At 46.3% G+C, this 17,782-nt stretch overlaps 1 protein-coding gene across 1 annotated transcript in view; it reads left to right on the plus strand.

Moving 5' to 3' along the window:
- The window catches only part of CSMD2 (CUB and Sushi multiple domains 2), a 972,087-nt gene that overhangs the window by 800,194 nt on the left and 154,111 nt on the right, over positions 1-17,782 (plus strand). The window contains exons 33-40 of the mRNA XM_007950414.1: positions 1,810-1,905; positions 3,157-3,360; positions 3,805-3,929; positions 5,572-5,668; positions 6,946-7,050; positions 12,123-12,241; positions 12,795-12,864; positions 16,365-16,481. Of these exons, the coding sequence (XP_007948605.1) occupies positions 1,810-1,905; positions 3,157-3,360; positions 3,805-3,929; positions 5,572-5,668; positions 6,946-7,050; positions 12,123-12,241; positions 12,795-12,864; positions 16,365-16,481 (933 nt within the window). The remainder of the gene's footprint in view (positions 1-1,809; positions 1,906-3,156; positions 3,361-3,804; positions 3,930-5,571; positions 5,669-6,945; positions 7,051-12,122; positions 12,242-12,794; positions 12,865-16,364; positions 16,482-17,782) is intronic.

A 17,782-nucleotide genomic window follows, 5' to 3' on the forward strand; every position in this document is an offset into this window, starting at 1 on the left:
TTTCCGAGGCAGTATCACTACGGAAGTAGGATTGCCCAACCTTCCTTCCGAGGAGTGGCTGGTGGGTTTGAACCGCCAGCCTTCTGGTTAGCATGATGACGTTAGGCATGAAATATTCCCCAGTTCTGCGCCATCTTCGTGATCATTGGTGTGTTTGAGTGCATTGTTGTGGCTGTTGTGTCAATTCCCTTCATTGAAGGTTTCTCTCCTTTATGCTGACCCACTACCAAGAATGATGTTTTCTAGCGATTGATCTCTCCTGAAGACATGTCCAAAGCAGGCGAGCCAAAGTCTTGTTTGTTCATTTTTCTGGCACTCCACAGTATATTCAGTATTTTTTGCCAACACCACAATTTGAATATATCAGTTCTTCTTCTGTCTTTTTCCACTGTCCAGCTTTTGCATGCATATGTGATCCTACTATGTGGTTTTTGTTTTGTTTTGTTTTGTTTTGTTTTTATGGAGTGGAAGGACTGTGTGTGCCCAGGATTAGATGTTGAAATAGGTTCCGTAAGAGATTACTGGGGCCCTTAACTAGCTATGTTAGGTCAGATGAGGGGAAGATGGAAAAGTTGGGTTTTGTTTTTCTCTCATCTGTTGAAACTTAGGCAATAGGTACAAATGGAGGTGATAATGGAGAGAGACTTTGTTTTATTTTCATTTGCTTTGACAGCCAGAAGTTAGCTGGGGCGATGATTCTTAGCCAGGCTCAGCCATCAGGGTCAAATGTCAATCTAAATGTGCTGTACAAAAAGCTCTGAACTACCCAGTGCTGACAGCATCACATGAACTTTCTAGAAGTACTGGAGAGCCAGATGTGCCTCCCAGTGGTCTTTGGCTAGTCCCACCTGCAGTAGAGGGGTAGCCTGGCTTTCTGTAGTCCCTACTTCCCTTCTGATAGTGAGGTCAGCAGCTGTCCTTGGGGTCCCTAAGGCTGCAGAGGGTCTGTGTGCAGAGGGGCCATGCAACTGCCCACCTTCCCATGTCTTCCTAGGGCTCTCCCACAGGAAAGTAATAACAAGCTACACTTCACAGCTGCAGGTGCAGTTGGTGCCATCTTGATTCTCGTCCCATCTGTACCATCAAGTAGAAAATATGTCTTTATCTTCTGATATAAAGACCATCAACCCCCTTAGCTTCCTGTGCCAATGCAAGTTTTCACTAATTTGTATGCTATTGGCTGAATGGTAATACAGTCTGGTTTTCCTTGGGCAGTCCCTGCTTACACTTGGTTGTCCCAGTTTAATGATTAATAGCAGACCCTTCCACTCTCAAAAGTGTTCTAGTGTGAGCAATCAAATATGATCACTCTAGTTATCGATCATTTCACTGGAGACCTGGGAAAAAACAGTTATTCTCAGATAATCACATCACCCACCCTCCTTCCTAGAAGCCAGTGGCACTTTTTTCATCAGATGAATGTCAGTTTTGCAAGTAAACCACCAATCAGTTTGATAAAGCCATTCTCCCCATCCTCATAGGTCAACACGTCCTTGGAAGCATTCTCCTTTCCAGGCAGTCATTTCATCTTTCTGAACCTCTCTTTCTTAATCTATAAACAGATGACCTGAACTTTCTTCTGCCAACTTCATATTGACCATGGGTCAAGATAAGACCATGGCCATGAAAGCCCTCTGTTAACTTTAAGGTGTGGTGAAAACCTTAAGTTTTATTTCAGAAAGACCTGGGCTGTGGAAGGAATTACTGTGTGAGGTATTGGCAGTCCTCCTTCTTGGACTGGATTTTTCCTGCTGGGCTCTACTGCTAAACTCACTCTCTCCTTCTCCTCCTCACCCCTTATCTTGGCAGGAGAATCGCTGCCCTTGGCCACCTCCAATCAAGTTCTCATTAAGTTCAGTGCCAAAGGCCAAGCACCAGCTAGAGGTTTCCACTTTGTTTACCAAGGTATGTTGGACACAGACGTGGGAGGTACTAAAGCAGTCTCAGCTTCAGTGACTCACTGGCCAAAGGAAAGTGAACTTGGACCCCCGTCCTGAGCCTCAATCTCAGGGCATTTGGGGCAATTACTGGTTTGTGGGCAAGTTCCCAGGAATTCAGGTTAATGTTATATATTTATTTACTTAACAGACATTTTCTAGGCAAAAATCTATGTTGATGAGGGGAAAAATGAGACATGGGAAGCTAATCCCCTAAGCCATTGTCTGGTATAGTCCAGATGACATTGGGGTACCAGCCCAGGCCTCTTATGTAAACTCTTTCCCATGGATCTTGGTTTTGTCTGCCGGGCACAGTGAAAATGTGAAGGAGAACACAGGCTTTGAAATGCGATGGACATGGCTTTGAATCTAGCTCTGCCATTTCTAGCTGGGGGCCAGTTACTCCACCTCTTGGAGTCCCAGTTTGCTCATCTGTAAAAATGGAGATAATAATAGTACTTACCTCAGAGGGCCATAAGTAGGTTTAAAAGAGACTCACAAAGTAGCTGGCATGAAGCAGGCACTCAATAAATGTGTGTTCCCTTCCTTACTGGCCTTCAGGGCAAAGTCTTGAAGCATCATGGCCTCACCTGCAAACCCCAGGCTCTCCTTCTCTGGGAGACCATCCACCTTTGCAAGACCCAGGTTCCATGCATGGTCCTATTCACCTGTTTCCAGGATGAGCTGCACTCCCTTGTACGGGGCTAGTCCAGCCACAGGGGACACATCTCTGTGGACTGGGTTCAAGCATCTTATCTGCCATTGTGGGGAGCAGTGAAGGGAGATTCAGATTATGGAGAATAGGGCCCTGGGCAAAATCGTAAGGCACATGGTGAGAAGAAGCCAAAGACAGAGGGAAAGGCCCTGATTGTGGAGGAAGAAGGAGCCATTCTCCTTGTTAGAGGACATGGAATCCTGAAGGGGGCGGGGCATCCCTATAAAGGCAAAGAGCAAAATTGAGCCTCACGTCTGAGCGCAGTGGGCTCCCACCAGCTCTCAGGGTTTCCAGAAACTCTGGTGCAGCATTTTGTGTCTAAGTAGATTTCAATAAAAGGAGCATTATTCTAGATAGCCCCCCTAGCCTTGCCCTCAGGGAAAGTGCTCAGAGCCTCTCATAGCCCCATCCACACTGCCTCAGCTCCAGTCCCACTAAGTGTAAATCTTCAGGCAATTCCTAGATGAGTGAGGCCTCCCCATCAAAGCCCTTGTCCCTCTGCAGCGGTGCCTCGAACCAGTGCCACGCAGTGCAGCTCGGTGCCAGAGCCCCGCTATGGCAAGAGACTGGGCAGTGACTTCTCAGTGGGTGCTGTGGTCCGCTTCGAGTGCAACTCCGGCTATGCCCTGCAGGGATCCCCAGAGATCGAGTGCCTCCCCGTTCCTGGGGCCTTGGCCCAGTGGAATGTCTCAGCACCAACCTGTGTGGGTGAGTGCCTAGACAACCAAAACCTGAGGATGGGGGAAGCAGCAAACAGTCATTTCCGGTGGATGTCCCAAGTCACACAGCAGCACCTTCCACCAGCATAACTTGCACAGAGTGTCCCACTTAGGCCAAATTACTAGTCCTGTGGGTTAGATGTAGGGGGCAGAAAAGAAGAGGAAGGGGCTGGGGTTGCAGAACAGATACCAGTATGAGAAGAAAGGAGCATGGGTGGTGCTGAAGGCCCAGGTCTCTGAAGAAGGATTATGTGGAGAGAAGTCATGGGGGAGACCAAAAACAAAAAGAGAAAGCAGGACTGGGGTCCCTAAGGGAGAAGCCAACACAGGGAGGAGTCACTAATGGAGGCTGGGAGGCCCTGAGGGGGGAGTCCATTTGGGGAGGAGCATGGGAGGACTACAGAGACAACCAGGAGCTGCCTGTCTTCCCCAGTGCCATGTGGAGGCAACCTCACAGAGCGCAGGGGCACCATCCTATCCCCTGGTTTCCCAGAGCCCTACCTGAACAGCCTCAACTGCGTGTGGAAGATCATGGTCCCCGAAGGCGCTGGCATCCAGGTAGGGGCAAGGTGGCACCTCAGTCTGGCAGGTGACTGACCACAGGTTCTGGCTGTTGCCAAATCTTGGACTAGGGAGGATCCAAGGAGGAGAGATAACAGCCCTATGGCTAAGGAGACTCAGTGCAAGTATGAAAGTGTGGTCCACAAACGGAAAACACAGCAGCTCACAGACTGCAGGAGCTTCAGGGGCCTGAGAAGAGGGACAAGTGACAGGAAAGAAAGGTGGGTATAGCTGGGGTTGACAGGGAAGGCTAAAAAGAAGTAGACCTGGAGTTAGAATATAAAAATTGAGGAGGGTTCACCAGAAATTTTTTTCACATAGTTTGAGATGTGCGTTAGTTTCCTATAGCTGCCAGAATAGATTACCACAAACTGGGTAGCTTTAAGCAATAGAATTTATTCTCAAAGTTCTGAAGTCCAGAAGACCAAAATCAAGGTATCATCAGGGCCATGTTTTCTCTGAAGGCTGAAAGAATCTTTCTTTCTCTTCTAGTTTCTGGCAGTTGTTAGCATTCTTTGACTTGTGGCTACATCACTCCAATCTCTGCCTCCATTGTCACATGACCTTCTTTCCTGTGTATCTTCACATGGCCTTCTCATAAGAACACCTAGTCATTGGATTGAGGGCTCGCCAAATCCAGTATGACCTCTTCTTAACAAATTACATCTTCAAAGACCCTGTTTCCAAATAAGGTCGAATTCTGGGGTTTTAGGGGGACACTATTCAACCCAGTATAAGGGGTTTCTTCTTAAGATCAGTGGAGTTAGTAGGGGAGATGTTGCCTGTAAGGAAAAGGAATAAAGTAACAAGCTTATGGGAGCATGGAGAAGCAACCATACTTAGGGTGTCATACTTAGGGTATCACACCTGAACCATGAAAGCAGAATTGGGGATATGACTGGTATCTAGCAGTAAGAGCCAAGTGAAGGGAAGCCCCAGAATTGGTGCTATGGCATGAAAATGGATCAGGAGCCTGCAAGGCCAATAGAGAGGCAATAAGCAGTAGGGACTGGCATCTGGCTGGCAGAGTTCTTGGTTCATTGCTGCAGGATGCCAAATGCAATCAAGGTAGGAAACTGGAAGACCAAGGCATATTTGAGAGATGAGGAGAAGGCCAGTTGGACTGATGTAGTCCCTCTTCCTGGAATCTCCTTTTCCCACTCTCTACCTTGCAAAGTCACAAGAACCCTGGTGGTGCAGTGGTTAAAGCCTTCCGCTGCTAACCAAAAGGTCAGCAGTTTGAACCTACCAGCCACTCGCTGGGAGAAAGATGAGGCAGTCTGCTTCTGTAAAGATTTACAGCCTTGGTAACCTTGGCAGTTCTACTCTGTCCTTTAGAGTCGCTATGAGTCAGAATCGACTTGATGGCAGTGGGGTTTTTGTTGTTGTTGTTGTTGTTTTTATCTTACAAAGTTGCCCACTGTCCTGTAGTCATTTATTTCACATCTCTCTTCCCCACTGGACAATGAGCTCCTCAGGGGAAGGAACTGCCTCTTTCTTCTATTGGAAGAGCCCAGATATTTCTGGCCCTGAGTAGGTGCTCAGAAATTGAATTAATGACAACCAGGGAGGAGGAGAAGGGAGGGGAGGGGCAAACCCAAGCTGCCTAATGAACAGTTCAACCCCTCTGCCTTCTCAGATTCAAGTCATCAGTTTTGTCACAGAGCAGAACTGGGACTCCCTGGAAGTGTTTGACGGTGCAGATAACACTGTAACCATGCTGGGGAGTTTCTCAGGTAAGGTGGGGCTTTCAGGGACCTCCTCTTGGAGGGCAGACTTTTTAAAAAGTATTACTGAGATATAATTCACATCCCAGAAATGCAACCTTTTAAAGTATACATGTTACTGCTTTTTTTAGTATCTTTACAGAGTAGTACAGCCATCACTATTACATAATTCCAGAATATTTTAATCACCCCCCAAAAAAGCCAAGTAGTCAGTAGCAGTCGCTCCCCATTCCTCCCTCCCACCAGTCAACCACTAATCTACTCTCTGTCTCTATGGATTTTCCTATTCTGGGCATTTTAGATAAATGAAATCATATAATATATAGTCCCTTGTGTCCAATTTCTTTCACCTAGCTTGATGTTTTCAAGGCTCATTCTTGTTGTAGCATGTATTAATACTTTATTTCTTTTTGTGGCTGAAAAATATTCCATTGTATGAATATACCACATTTTGTTTCTCTCTTCACCTATTGATGGGTATATAGGTTGTTTCCACTTTTTATCTATTATGAATAATGCTGGTCTGGACATTCAAGTTTTGTGTGAATATATGCTTTCAGTTCTCTTGGGTTGTAGCTAGGAGTAAAATTGCTGGGTCATAGGATAACCCCATGCTTAACTTTTTGAGTGGCCGCCAGACTGTTTTCTGAAGCAGCTGCACCATTTTGCATTCCAGTGGCGTATGTTGTTGCCCATTGGCCAGGGTAATTATCTGAATCCTTTTAGGTACCAATACTCCATGTTGTCAAGCTACAAAAAGGAGTCATGTGCCTCAAATAAACTGTCTACACTACCCACACTATCCAGATAATTATCCATGCCAGAGTCTATCTTGAAAATAGCTGGAAGAGGACAAAACTTAGAGGCCAATTGAAAAGCTTGCTCCACTGCTGGCATCTGGCTGTGTCACTGCTCAGCCTGCGGGAAGCAATTAGGAGTCTCCACTCCCTCTGTCATGGGAGACCTAACACTCTGAGCAGTGCTCATTTGTCAGTGAGTTTGAGAATTGGGCTACTTGGCTTTGGGAGCACAATGTCAGTAGGTACCAAAACCAAACAGTGCAGCGAGAAGCTCAGGAACTCATTTATATAAATGGAATCATATAATATATAGTCCTTTGTGCCCAATTTCTTTCACTCAGCTTGGTGTTTTCAAGGCTCATTCTTGTTGTAGCATGCATCAATCCTTCATTCCTTTTTGTGGGTGAATAATAATCCATTGCATGGATATACCACATTTTTTTTATGAAGATGAAGCCTAACTGACCTCTGGTTTCCTTGCCCCAGGGACAACTGTGCCTGCCCTTCTGAACAGCACCTCCAACCAGCTCTACCTTCATTTCTACTCAGATATCAGTGTGTCTGCAGCCGGCTTCCATTTGGAGTACAAAAGTAAGAATTTGAGGTCTCAGCTCAGGATGGAAACTAACAGTTACCAAGCACCCACTATGAACAGAGATTAGATTGGGGCTTTATATTCTTCATCCCACCTAAGCCTTACCCAGACCTGGATGGGGATGCTGCAGCTCAGAGAATGTAACCTCAAGATGGCACAGCCACTTAGTGGTAGAGCTGGGATTCCCAACAGCTGTCTCCTGCTCTGAAGTCCATGTGCTTGCTCTGTGTTGACACCAGGACTGGGAAGGGGGTGTGGTCGTTGGCCTAGGACCCAATATATAATTTGAGATATAGGAAAATGGAATTTCTTCTCTCATCCAGTCCTAAAACCTATCCTCTCCAACCCCCAATTCTGTGATGCAAGTATCTTTGAGGTTCCTCTTTTGGTTGGAAACATCACTCCTTTGGGGCCCAGATTTCTCTCTTTTTGGCTCTTAGATTCTGGTTTCCAGTGTCCTAATGTGGTCACCACAAGAAACTCTTAGACAGATATGTGCCTTCTGAGGTCAAAAAAGAAAGAAGTTGCTGGGAAGACTGCTTTCTACATGGGGCATCCCGGGGCTGCCTGCCTCTTCCTTTTCTCCACTGGGTATTGGAAATAATACTTAAGGAACTTTGGTGGCACAGTGGGTAAGGCATTTGGCTGCTAACCAGAAGGTCAGTGGTTCAAACCCACCAGCTGCTCTGTGGGAGAAAGATGGGGCAGTCTGCTTCCATAAAGATTTACAGGCTTAGAAACCTGTGGAGGTCTCTATGAGTCGGGTCAGCTTGATGGCAGTGGGTTGCTTTGGTTTAGGCTTCCACTAAGTTTAGCTGCTTTTGTGTAAGATCAAGAGGTGTAAGTCCACTCAGAGTCCATTGGAGAGAAGCAGATAGATAGGCAGAAAAGTGCCTTAACAGTAACATATACTCTCATGGAAGTCTCTAGATGGTACAGCCATGGTTCAGCGGCTCAGTGGTCACTTCTTCCTGGGGCAAGTAGGGAGGCAAATGTCATGAGAAGCTTCATTAAAGAGGCAATGCTTGTGTCAGGCTTATAAGTTTAGTTCAAGAAACATCGAGTGCCTATAATGTGCCAAGCTAAATTCTTATGGAACAAAGATTTATGAGACATGGTCCCTGCCCTCAAAAGCACAGTCTATGGGGATAGATGGACATAGAAACAATAATTTTATTGCAACATGATGTGCTAATGAAGGACAGAGGAAAAGAGCCAAACGTGACCGGGTAAGATATTACAGAAGGGGATCCTGAGTTAGGTTTGGAATGAGAAGTAAGAAATGTGGGCAGGCCCTGGGTGGTGTAAATGACTTATGCACTTGGCTGTACCAAAAGGTTGGAGATTCAAGTCCACCCAGAAGTGGCTCAGAAGAAAGGCCTGGCCATCTACTTCCACAAAATCAGCCATGGAAATCCCTATGGAACACAGGTTTACTCTGACACACAGCATGAGTCGGAGTCGACTCAACCAAAAACCAAAACCAAACTCACTGCCACTGAATTGAAACCCCCCTTGGGTTTCCGGAGGCGGTATCACTACGGAAGTAGATTGCCCAACCTTCCTTCCGAGGAGTGGATGGTGGGTTTGAACCTCCAGCCTTCTGGTTAGCTTGACCATCTTTGGCATCATAAGCCTGTGCAGATAGAAGCCTCATTTGGTACTAGAGGCCTGATATGGTCAGGGTCAGCATTGAGTGCTATGCAGATACCCATCTGGGCCTCAAAAAATGAACTTTACGTGGATGGTTGGAAGAGGATTAGCTGGAGCACAGGGTGCTTATCCCCTGAAATGTATTCCTGCAGGAAAAGAGCTGCCAGTTTGAAACAAAGGACCTTGAGGGGTAGAGGGCAGGACAGGAACCTCTGAGACCTTCTTCCCCGCAGGTCTAAACTTCATTCATCTAGTGGAGTGAGGTGTCCCAGGTTTCTTGAACTATCCATATTTTTCCTTTTACCCCTTTTTCTCTTTTCTCTCCAGTTTTGTTTCTTTATCCAGTATTTTAATTTAAATGCTTAAATATTCCCTAGGGTCTTCTCTGTTCTTTCCTCTTCCAAGGACACTTTCTTCCTACATCTCTTTGTCATTCCACCACCTCATTCCCAGAAAAAAACAACAATAACAAAAAAAACTCACCTCTTCCCAATTGTCATTGTCCAAAGGAAATGGTAGTTTTCTCAGTAGTTAAAGTTTTATCATGCACTGTCCTCTCGTGGTCGGATGAGCTAGGGGAGGAGACAGGTCCCCATTCATATTTGGCAACTGGAATTTCTGGGGAGCCAAGAACGCTATACAAATATTTTTGTTTTGTAGATAATCCATGGAGAGGACACAGACAATGGAAAATTAACTATTATTGTAGAGGCAAATGGTTTTGAAAGGAACTGAGAAGTTATTCCACTGCTGACTCATGTTGAATGTTTATTTAATTAAAATGGAAATGGAATAATATGTTTCCAAAAGTAATAAATTGCATATGATATAAAAAAATAATTTTCCTCTGTTAAAAGCATGGCTTAAATAAAAATCAAGTTGTACAGAGTTAAGAGAAATTAGAATGGACTTTTCTCTGGCTTGCTCCTTTTTTTTCTTTCACTCTTCGCCTCTCTCTCCCTCCCATTTCTTTCACTCTTGGCCTCTCTCTCTCCATCCCGTTTTCCTTCCTACCACACTCATTTGTGCTCTCACTCTCTCTCTCTCTTTTCTGCCTCTCCTTTTCCGTCTAGCACCACCTTTCCTGAACCTCTCTCTTTCTTCATCAGTAAGTAGTTCTCAAATAACTAAGCTGTGGTCACCTCACTGAACACTGAGTAGCATTCTTCTTGGATGCAGGTAGGAGTCGGGCAGAGAGACAAGATGACAGCCAAGAAGAAGAACTTCAAGTTCAATTTGATAATTTATCTTAATGCCTGTCCTTGGTGTGTTTTGTCCCAGCTGCTGAGAATTTTGGATGTAGGACCAAAAAGTTTTTATTTTCAAGTCTCTATCTACTTCCCAAGAGCACATGTAGGACAGGAATTGACTGAGAGGGGCAGGAGAGTACTTTCTGGAGTAACGTCATATTCCACAGTTTTGATAGGAATTTGCATTGTAACAAGTACAGGCATTTGTCAAAACTCAGCAAATGTAAACTTAACAATTTGTACCTTTCGTTATATGTAAATTTTCTCTCAAAAGAAAAATAAAACATATGTAGTTATCAAAATCTCAGCTCTGGATGGGAGATGAGAATCCACCAGCTGCTATCCAAGAAGATGAGGCTGGTGGTTGGAGACCTAGACTGGCCAGTCCTTTCCATTCTTTTCCATGAGTGTCTGGCTGCCTGCAGGCCCTCAATACACATGGCTTCCCCAGGGAGCCTGTATCCCCCAGGAAGTCCCCAAGAGGTCCAAAGCTACCCTCTCCTACACTCTGGGCCATGCAGGTACCCAGGGTGAGACCCAACCACCAAGTCTGTTAGTTTGTACACCCTGCTCTCCTTTCTGTCACCCTTGGTGCAAGACTACTTTGGGATAGGTGGAGAGCTCACTTTGTAACTTTGCCTCATCAAGATTCGTCTAGCCTTGTTACCTAGAGCCAAGAACTCCACATCCAGGAGATCAATACAGGAATTTAGTGAGTGCCCCCTAAGTGTCTACACCTGCAGATGAGCTTCTACATGAGTCTGGAGATGCCACATTCTCATCTGCTGTGTGGGAGTCAGCCAGGGAGGGATTCCAAGCAGACCATGAAGGAAGAAGATGATTTCAGGAGCGGAGGTTCGAGCATGAGCTTACTGGGGCCTCCATGCTTGGTCTCCATGTGAACAGTGGCATCATACCAGCAGACACATCTCTGGGCCTCACTCAGCCTGCATCCTTGCCTGTGAAATGGGCTGCTAAGACCTGCTTCAAGGGGGTGAGATGATGCACGTGGGAAGGGCTTGATGAATGCTGCTCTAGCAACATGGAGAGGAGAAGCAGGAGCAGAGGGTCCAGACGGATGCCCTATCAGAGCACTGTGCACCAGGCTGGGCATATAATGACTAAATTCAATACAAGTTGAATCTGAAAAGTCAAGAAGGAAAGAATGAGAGAGAAGTATTTGAGAGTCAAGTCCATGGAGGTGATCTTGGAAGGGATCAGGCCTAGGTCCCTAGATCATGGAGGGGCTAGAGGGGCAGGATGAGAACATTAGATTCCATGCAACAGGCAATGGGAGTCACTGCAAACTGTTGAGCAGGGACATCCCCTGACTCAAGTTGAAAGTTTAAGAAGCTTCAGTTTCCTGGGAGTGCTGGACGGATGGGAACAGCAATGGCTTAGGGTCGAGATGAGAAGAAGGCTGTTATAGGGTCCAGTGGCAAGTGAGGACCAGACTAGGGATGACCAGAGGAGGTGAAGCATAAGGAGCCACCAAGTGCTGCTGCCAGAAAGGGGCTGACCTGACTTGAAACACAAGAGAAATAAGGCAGCAGAGTCTTACCTGCTGGGAACCTGTCTTAGGTCAGACTGTCCCAGGGAAGGGGACAATTTCTGGGCCACTGAGCATCACTGACAACTTCTTTCCTTCCTTCTTGCCTTTCTTACCTTTCTCTTCCAATTTCTTAGACTGTGGGAATTATTTTCTTAAGGCAAGGAAAATGGAAGGAAGTCAGAAATAATAGATGGAATGATGTGGGAGGAACATGCAGAGAGGTGAGAGGGCTTAGAGCAGGGCTGAGGAAGTCCCCCAGATTTTCTGCCTCTGCTCCAAAGTCCATCCACTGAGCTCAGAGGGTGGATACTACCTTTGTGGCAAGTGTGTGTTCCACCCTTGTTGCTGGGCAGAACAGCAGAGCACCCAAGATGGTACCCACTTGCTCCAAAGCACTTTGGTCTGTTGACCCCTGTGCCATATAAGGTTTCTAATTTCCTCTATGTGCCAGGAGGTGAAAAGCATTGGGAAGCACCAGTCAGGAGGCTGAAAGGAGAGAAAGCCCACCTCAGAGGCCCCTTTCTCTCTGCCACCAGCACTGCCCTCCACCTACTATTGCACTGACCTGCTGGGCTTATCTGTTTTCCTCTCCATCTGTCTCTGTCTTGTCTAGCTGTGGGACTAAGCAGCTGTCCAGAACCTGCAGTGCCCAGCAATGGGGTGAAGTCTGGCGAGCGCTATTTGGTGAACGATGTGGTCTCTTTCCAATGTGAGCCAGGATATGCCCTTCAGGTACTGCCCCTTGGCACCCTAGGCTAGTGAACAGATGTCCCCTGAGATGAGATTGGCTGATGGACCAGTCTTGGCCAGCCTTGCATGAGCAGAGCACAGTCACCAAAGAAGAGGAGTAGCATCCCCGCCCCCAGGGCTCCCTGGGGGACTGTTATCCCCTCCTGGAGCTGTTCATGCAAAAGACAAACTTTGCTGACTTTAGCAATTTGGCGCAAGCCAGACTCCAATATGTTCCTGCAAAGTTGAGTTCGATTAGACTTTTGGAAAATTTAATTTTCATTTGAAGGCCACAAGGGAGCTTAGTAATTAAAGGAGTCTCACAAAGAAGCCTTTAGTAATGAGATTTCCTTAGTAATGGCTGTTAATAATCGTCCTTTCCAAAATCTCTCTTCCTCTGCCTCCCTCCCCATCCCACAGCAGATCTGTTTTATGACTTGTATCTTTGTTTATCTTCTTCCTTAACATGGGGCTGGAACAAGGTCCCTGTTCTGGGTTGCATGTACGATTGTGCCCTGGGGGGCAGCTAGCCCATCCCTGTTCCTGATTCCCACAGGGCCATGCCCATATCTCCTGCATGCCAGGGACCGTGCGGCGATGGAACTACCCTCCGCCACTCTGCATAGGTAAGAGACCCGGGCTTTCTCAATGCACTTATATCCCCTTTTACCAGGGGTTTGAGCTAAGTGGCATAGCATTGAGTTCCAACTCAAATCAGAAGAGAGTTTGATTTTCTGGAATTGGTCCAAGTCAGTAATTTTAGATTAATGTTTTTATAATCTTAATTCTCACTCAAGGCTGACTTTTTGGAAACCTTCACCCACCAAATGAGAAATTATCAGAGGTTTACCCATATGAAAATGTTACTGTTAACCACTCAGCCTCCAGATAATCAACCAAACCCAAATGAAACTTAGAAGTACTTTGGACTCTCCTCCATGATTGTCATAGGACAGACAGATGAATCCACCAATAGGTAATGTTAACAGCTACACGTGAAACATGGGAGCGTTGGGGGTTCAGTGGTAGAATTCTTGCCTTCTGTGTGGGACACCCAGGAGCTCTGGTAGCATAGTGTCTAAGGCACTTGACTGCTAAGAAGGTTGGCGGTTCAAACCCACCAGCCACTCCTCTGAAGGAAGGTTGGCAATCTACTTCCGTAGTGATACCGCCTCAGAAGCCCAAGGAGGGGTCGCTATGAGTTGGATCTGACTCCACGGCAGTGTGTTTGTTGTTGTTTTTTTTTAATGTGGGAGACCCAGGTTCAATTCCCAGACAGTACACCTCATATGCACGCCACCACCAGTGGGGGCTTTTGTGTTGCCAAGATGTTAAACAGGTTTCAATGGAGCTTCCAGACAAAGGTGGACTAGAAAGTAAGTCCTGGCAGTCTACATCTGAAAATCAGCCAGTGAGAACTCCGTGGATCACACCATGACCCCAACCAATCAAAGGATTCTGTTCCATTGTGCGTGGGGTTGCCATGAGTTGGGGCCAAGTTGATAGCAGCTAACCACAACACATGGAAAACAGGAACTTAGCTTGGTTTGGTTTCTTACCTTGTGCTAAGCAGTGATGGTATAGTGCCTAAGGCATTTATGTGACTGCTAACCAGAAGGCTGGTGGGTCAAATCCAGCCACTCCTCGGAAAGAAGGTTGGGGCAATCTACTTCCGTAGTGATACTGCCTCAGAAACCTAAGGAGGGGTCACTATGAGTCAGAGCCAACTCAACAGCAGTGAGTTTTTTTTTGTTTTTGTTTTTGTTTTTTTCACTAAGCAGTGATGAGGAGATCAATGGCTACAAGAAAAATTATTTTCCCTCAGAAGCTTCAAGTCAGGTTAGAGAAGGGATAAACTAACATTTATTGATGTCTACTGTCTAGGAGTCCTGTGGCACAGTGGTTAAGTGCTCAGCTCCTGACCAGAAGGTCAGTGGTTCAAACCCACCAGCTGCTCTCCAGGAGAAAGATGAGGCAGTCTGCTTCCGTAAAGATTACAGCCTTGGAAACCCTATGGGGCAGTTCTACTCTGACCTATAAGGTCACTATGAGTTGGAATCAACTAGATAGCAATGGATTACTATGTGGAAGGCACAATGTTACATGTTTTTTCACAACAGCGCTTCAGGGGAGACTGTATCAGCCTTAGTTTTGCAAACAGGAAAACTAAGACTCTTAGGATGAAAAAGAAAGGAGCAGAATGAAGAATGGAAACCCAAGTTTGCCTGATGCCCAACTGCAAAGTGTAGCCCAGAGCTTAGAGTTAGAAGTGAATCAGGAATGTCACTGGGGCAAGATGGCATTTCCCTCCTGTGATTTCACCAGGAGACAGGGTCTGGTCATCAGCCAAGAAGGTGAGAAAGTGGCAGGTCAGACCAGGCACTTTCCCCCACTGTATAGTGTAAAGGCCTCACCAAGGAAACCACTCATACTATCAGCACTACGGTTCACTGAAGGAAAATGCAGTTCTTTCTCATTTAACTCTCCTAACACACTACTGGTAGCATAATGGCTAAGGCACTTGACTGCTAACCAGAAGCGTGGCGGTTCAAACCCACCAGCCACTCCTCAGAAGGAAGATGGGGCAATCTACTTTTGTAGAGATACCGCTTCGGAAACCCAAGGAGGGGTCGCTATGAGTCGGGTCCGACTCGACAGCACATATCAACACCAACACACTACTACCACAAGGGAAGTGCTATTTCACAGTTGGGAAAACAGGTTTGGAGGGGTTTAGAATCTGGACAAGGTCACACAGGAGGTGGAAGGGCTGTAATTGTGACCCGGGCAGTCAGAGGCCAAGCCTGCACTCTGAAACCCCACACTGTTCCGCTTACACATAAGTCAGCTGCCCTGGGTCATCCTCTCCCAGAAGGGGCTTGCTGGGCACTGCCTAGCCTCCATTCTGTTCCCTTCTCTGGGCTTCCCTGACTCACCAGCCCTTTCTGCTCTCACAAACTTTCCCCTGAAAGATGTGAGGGAAAAGAACTGATGTCTACAGACCAGGCTGCAGTGTACCCAGCCCTGCCTACTCTGTCCCTGAAGTCACCGTGATTGGTATTGCAGATGTCCCCAGTTCCTGGGATTACCGTTCTCAGAGAGCTTTATGGTCACCTTCCCATGGAATGCTAATCACAGTCACTCTGTATGAATTTCCAGGAGGCCAAATGTGAACCATGGCAGAGTTCTGAGGGTGTGCACACAGTGGTGACCATCACCCCATAGAATATATGCCACCATGGGGCTGGCACAGAGTAGGGCCTCAATGCATGCCAGTCCTCTTCCCTGTTCCTTTTTCTTCAATCTTGGACAAGTTGATTGAGCAGTGAGGGGAGGGAGGTTGGGGGAATAGTGTATAGAATGGTCAAATGTCCCTTGGAGGAGACCACTGCCACCTTTGCTGTGTGTCCCCACTAAGGGAACTGACTTGGGAAAGGCATTGAGGATGATGAATCCTCAAAACCATTGCCCTGAGATAGTCTTTAAACTTTAAACCTTAAACCAAAACTATCCCCTGGAATTGTCTTTGAACAAAAATATAGTTTAGCTGATTACTATAGTATGTCTGCCTTGAGCATTGTACTCTTTTAAAAAATCATCTGTGTGAGATCAAATTGACAACAACTTGAAAGATTAGATGAGAAGCCTAGAAGGCAGTGAATTTAAGTCAATGGTGGTGGAATGATGAAGCTCTGATGGCTCTGTGGTTAAAGCATTGGGCTGCTAACCAGAAGGCCAGAAGTTCTAATCCACCATCTGCTATGCAGAAGAAAGATGGAGCAGTCTGCTTCTGTAAAGATTTACACCCTTGGAAACCCTATGGGGCAGTTCTACTCTCTCCTATAGGGTTGCTATAAGTCAGAATCGACTTGATGGCAGTGGGTTTGGTTTTGGTTTTTTGGTGGTGGAACAATTGGAGAAATATGGTGAGAATGTTTGCACAAATTGACGAATGCAATCAGTGTCACTGAGCTGTGCATGCAGAAATTGTTCATGGTGTATGACTGGGTATATTTTCACCAAAACAAGAAGGAAAACTGGTGTTCTAAGAGAACTTCCTACAATTAGTATATGTTCTCCTTGATGGTATCCTAGTGCTCTGTCATTGTCATTGTCATTGCCACAGCACAGTGTGGGGGAACAGTGGAAGAGATGGAGGGGGTGATCCTGAGCCCAGGTTTCCCAGGCAACTACCCCAGCAACATGGACTGCTCCTGGAAGATAGCACTGCCCGTGGGCTTTGGTAAGTCTCCCCAATCCCTTGGTGACGAGGGGCTTCTTGCCAGACCCCTGGACTTAATTAAACCAACTGTCTACCACGAGCTCTCAGTGCAACCTTAGCCAAGTCATTGAGCTCTCTACTTCTTCACCTGCAAAATGAGGATAATAATATGGCTTTGTCTACCTCTTGTACAAGTGTAAGGATCACTTAAAAATAGTAGAGGTTAAAAGTCTTTAGAAATATAAGGGGCAAAATCTAAGGATTGCCATGGTTATTGTTTGAGTAGTTAGCTAAATTCCAGGAATATGGAAAGGGAAATTATTAGGCAATGATTAAAAAGAAAAGAAAATCATTTTATGGAGGCTGACCTCAAGGTGTGCTTTTACCTCCAATATCAGACTTACCATCCTCATTAAATTGAGCCAAGGTCAATATGAACTTGGGTTTGCATTCTTCATATGGACATGCTAGCTGGCCTGGAGATGGGGAGAGGGTTTTTGGTGGTGTTGGAGTCTACCAGGCATGGGAAGGGGAGGGGTGGAGAAGGTGGAGGAGGATAAAAGGCATTGATTTGGGTACAAATTGTAATCACTGACAATCCATGTATTGTGCACTGGGGCTTTAATTTAACCCCAAATGTGTCTTTTGAAGGAATAAAGGATTTGTGTTGGCATCAAGCTGCTGGGCTGTGCATATAGGTTATGTTGCTTGAGTTGCTGCTGTTCTCCTAAGAAAGAAGTGTCCCGTGGGAGCTGTTCCTGCTCAGGCCAGGGAGGCTCCCAGTCTGAGGGCCCAGGGAATGAAGACAGTCAACGTATCCCTTTTATTCAGCCTGGAGTGGGTCTTCTGATTAGAGAAGTGCCTTCAAGAGAAAGTGATCTAACCCATCTTTCTCTAACTCTGCCGGGCCCGACTCGATGGCACGTAACAACAACAACAACAGCTCTGAGGGGAGGAGAGAGGTTGGTGACCCTACAAAGGATGGAGTCTTATTTCTAGTCCCTACTTCTGAAGGAGCTTTGGTGGTGTAGTGGGTAAGACACTTGGCTGCTAACCAAGTCAGCAGTTCAAACCCACAAGCTGCTCAGTGGGAGGAGGTTGAAGCAATCTACTTCCATAAAGATTTGAAGCCTTGGAAACCCAGTGGGGGCTCCTGTGACTCGGAATTGACTCGATAGCAGTGGGTTTGGTGGTGGTGGTGGTTTTCTGAAGGAAACTAGGGACAAATAATCAGGGTACAAAATTATGATGAGACTGGCAGCTTTGGGAAGCTTCACATTCTGAGACACTGAGGAAAGAGGAGGTAGAAGACTCTACGGTTG

Source organism: Orycteropus afer, unplaced genomic scaffold (assembly GCF_000298275.1).
Source record: "Orycteropus afer afer isolate SDZICR_OR568_19922 unplaced genomic scaffold, OryAfe1.0 scaffold00272, whole genome shotgun sequence".
Lineage (NCBI taxonomy): Eukaryota > Metazoa > Chordata > Mammalia > Tubulidentata > Orycteropodidae > Orycteropus > Orycteropus afer.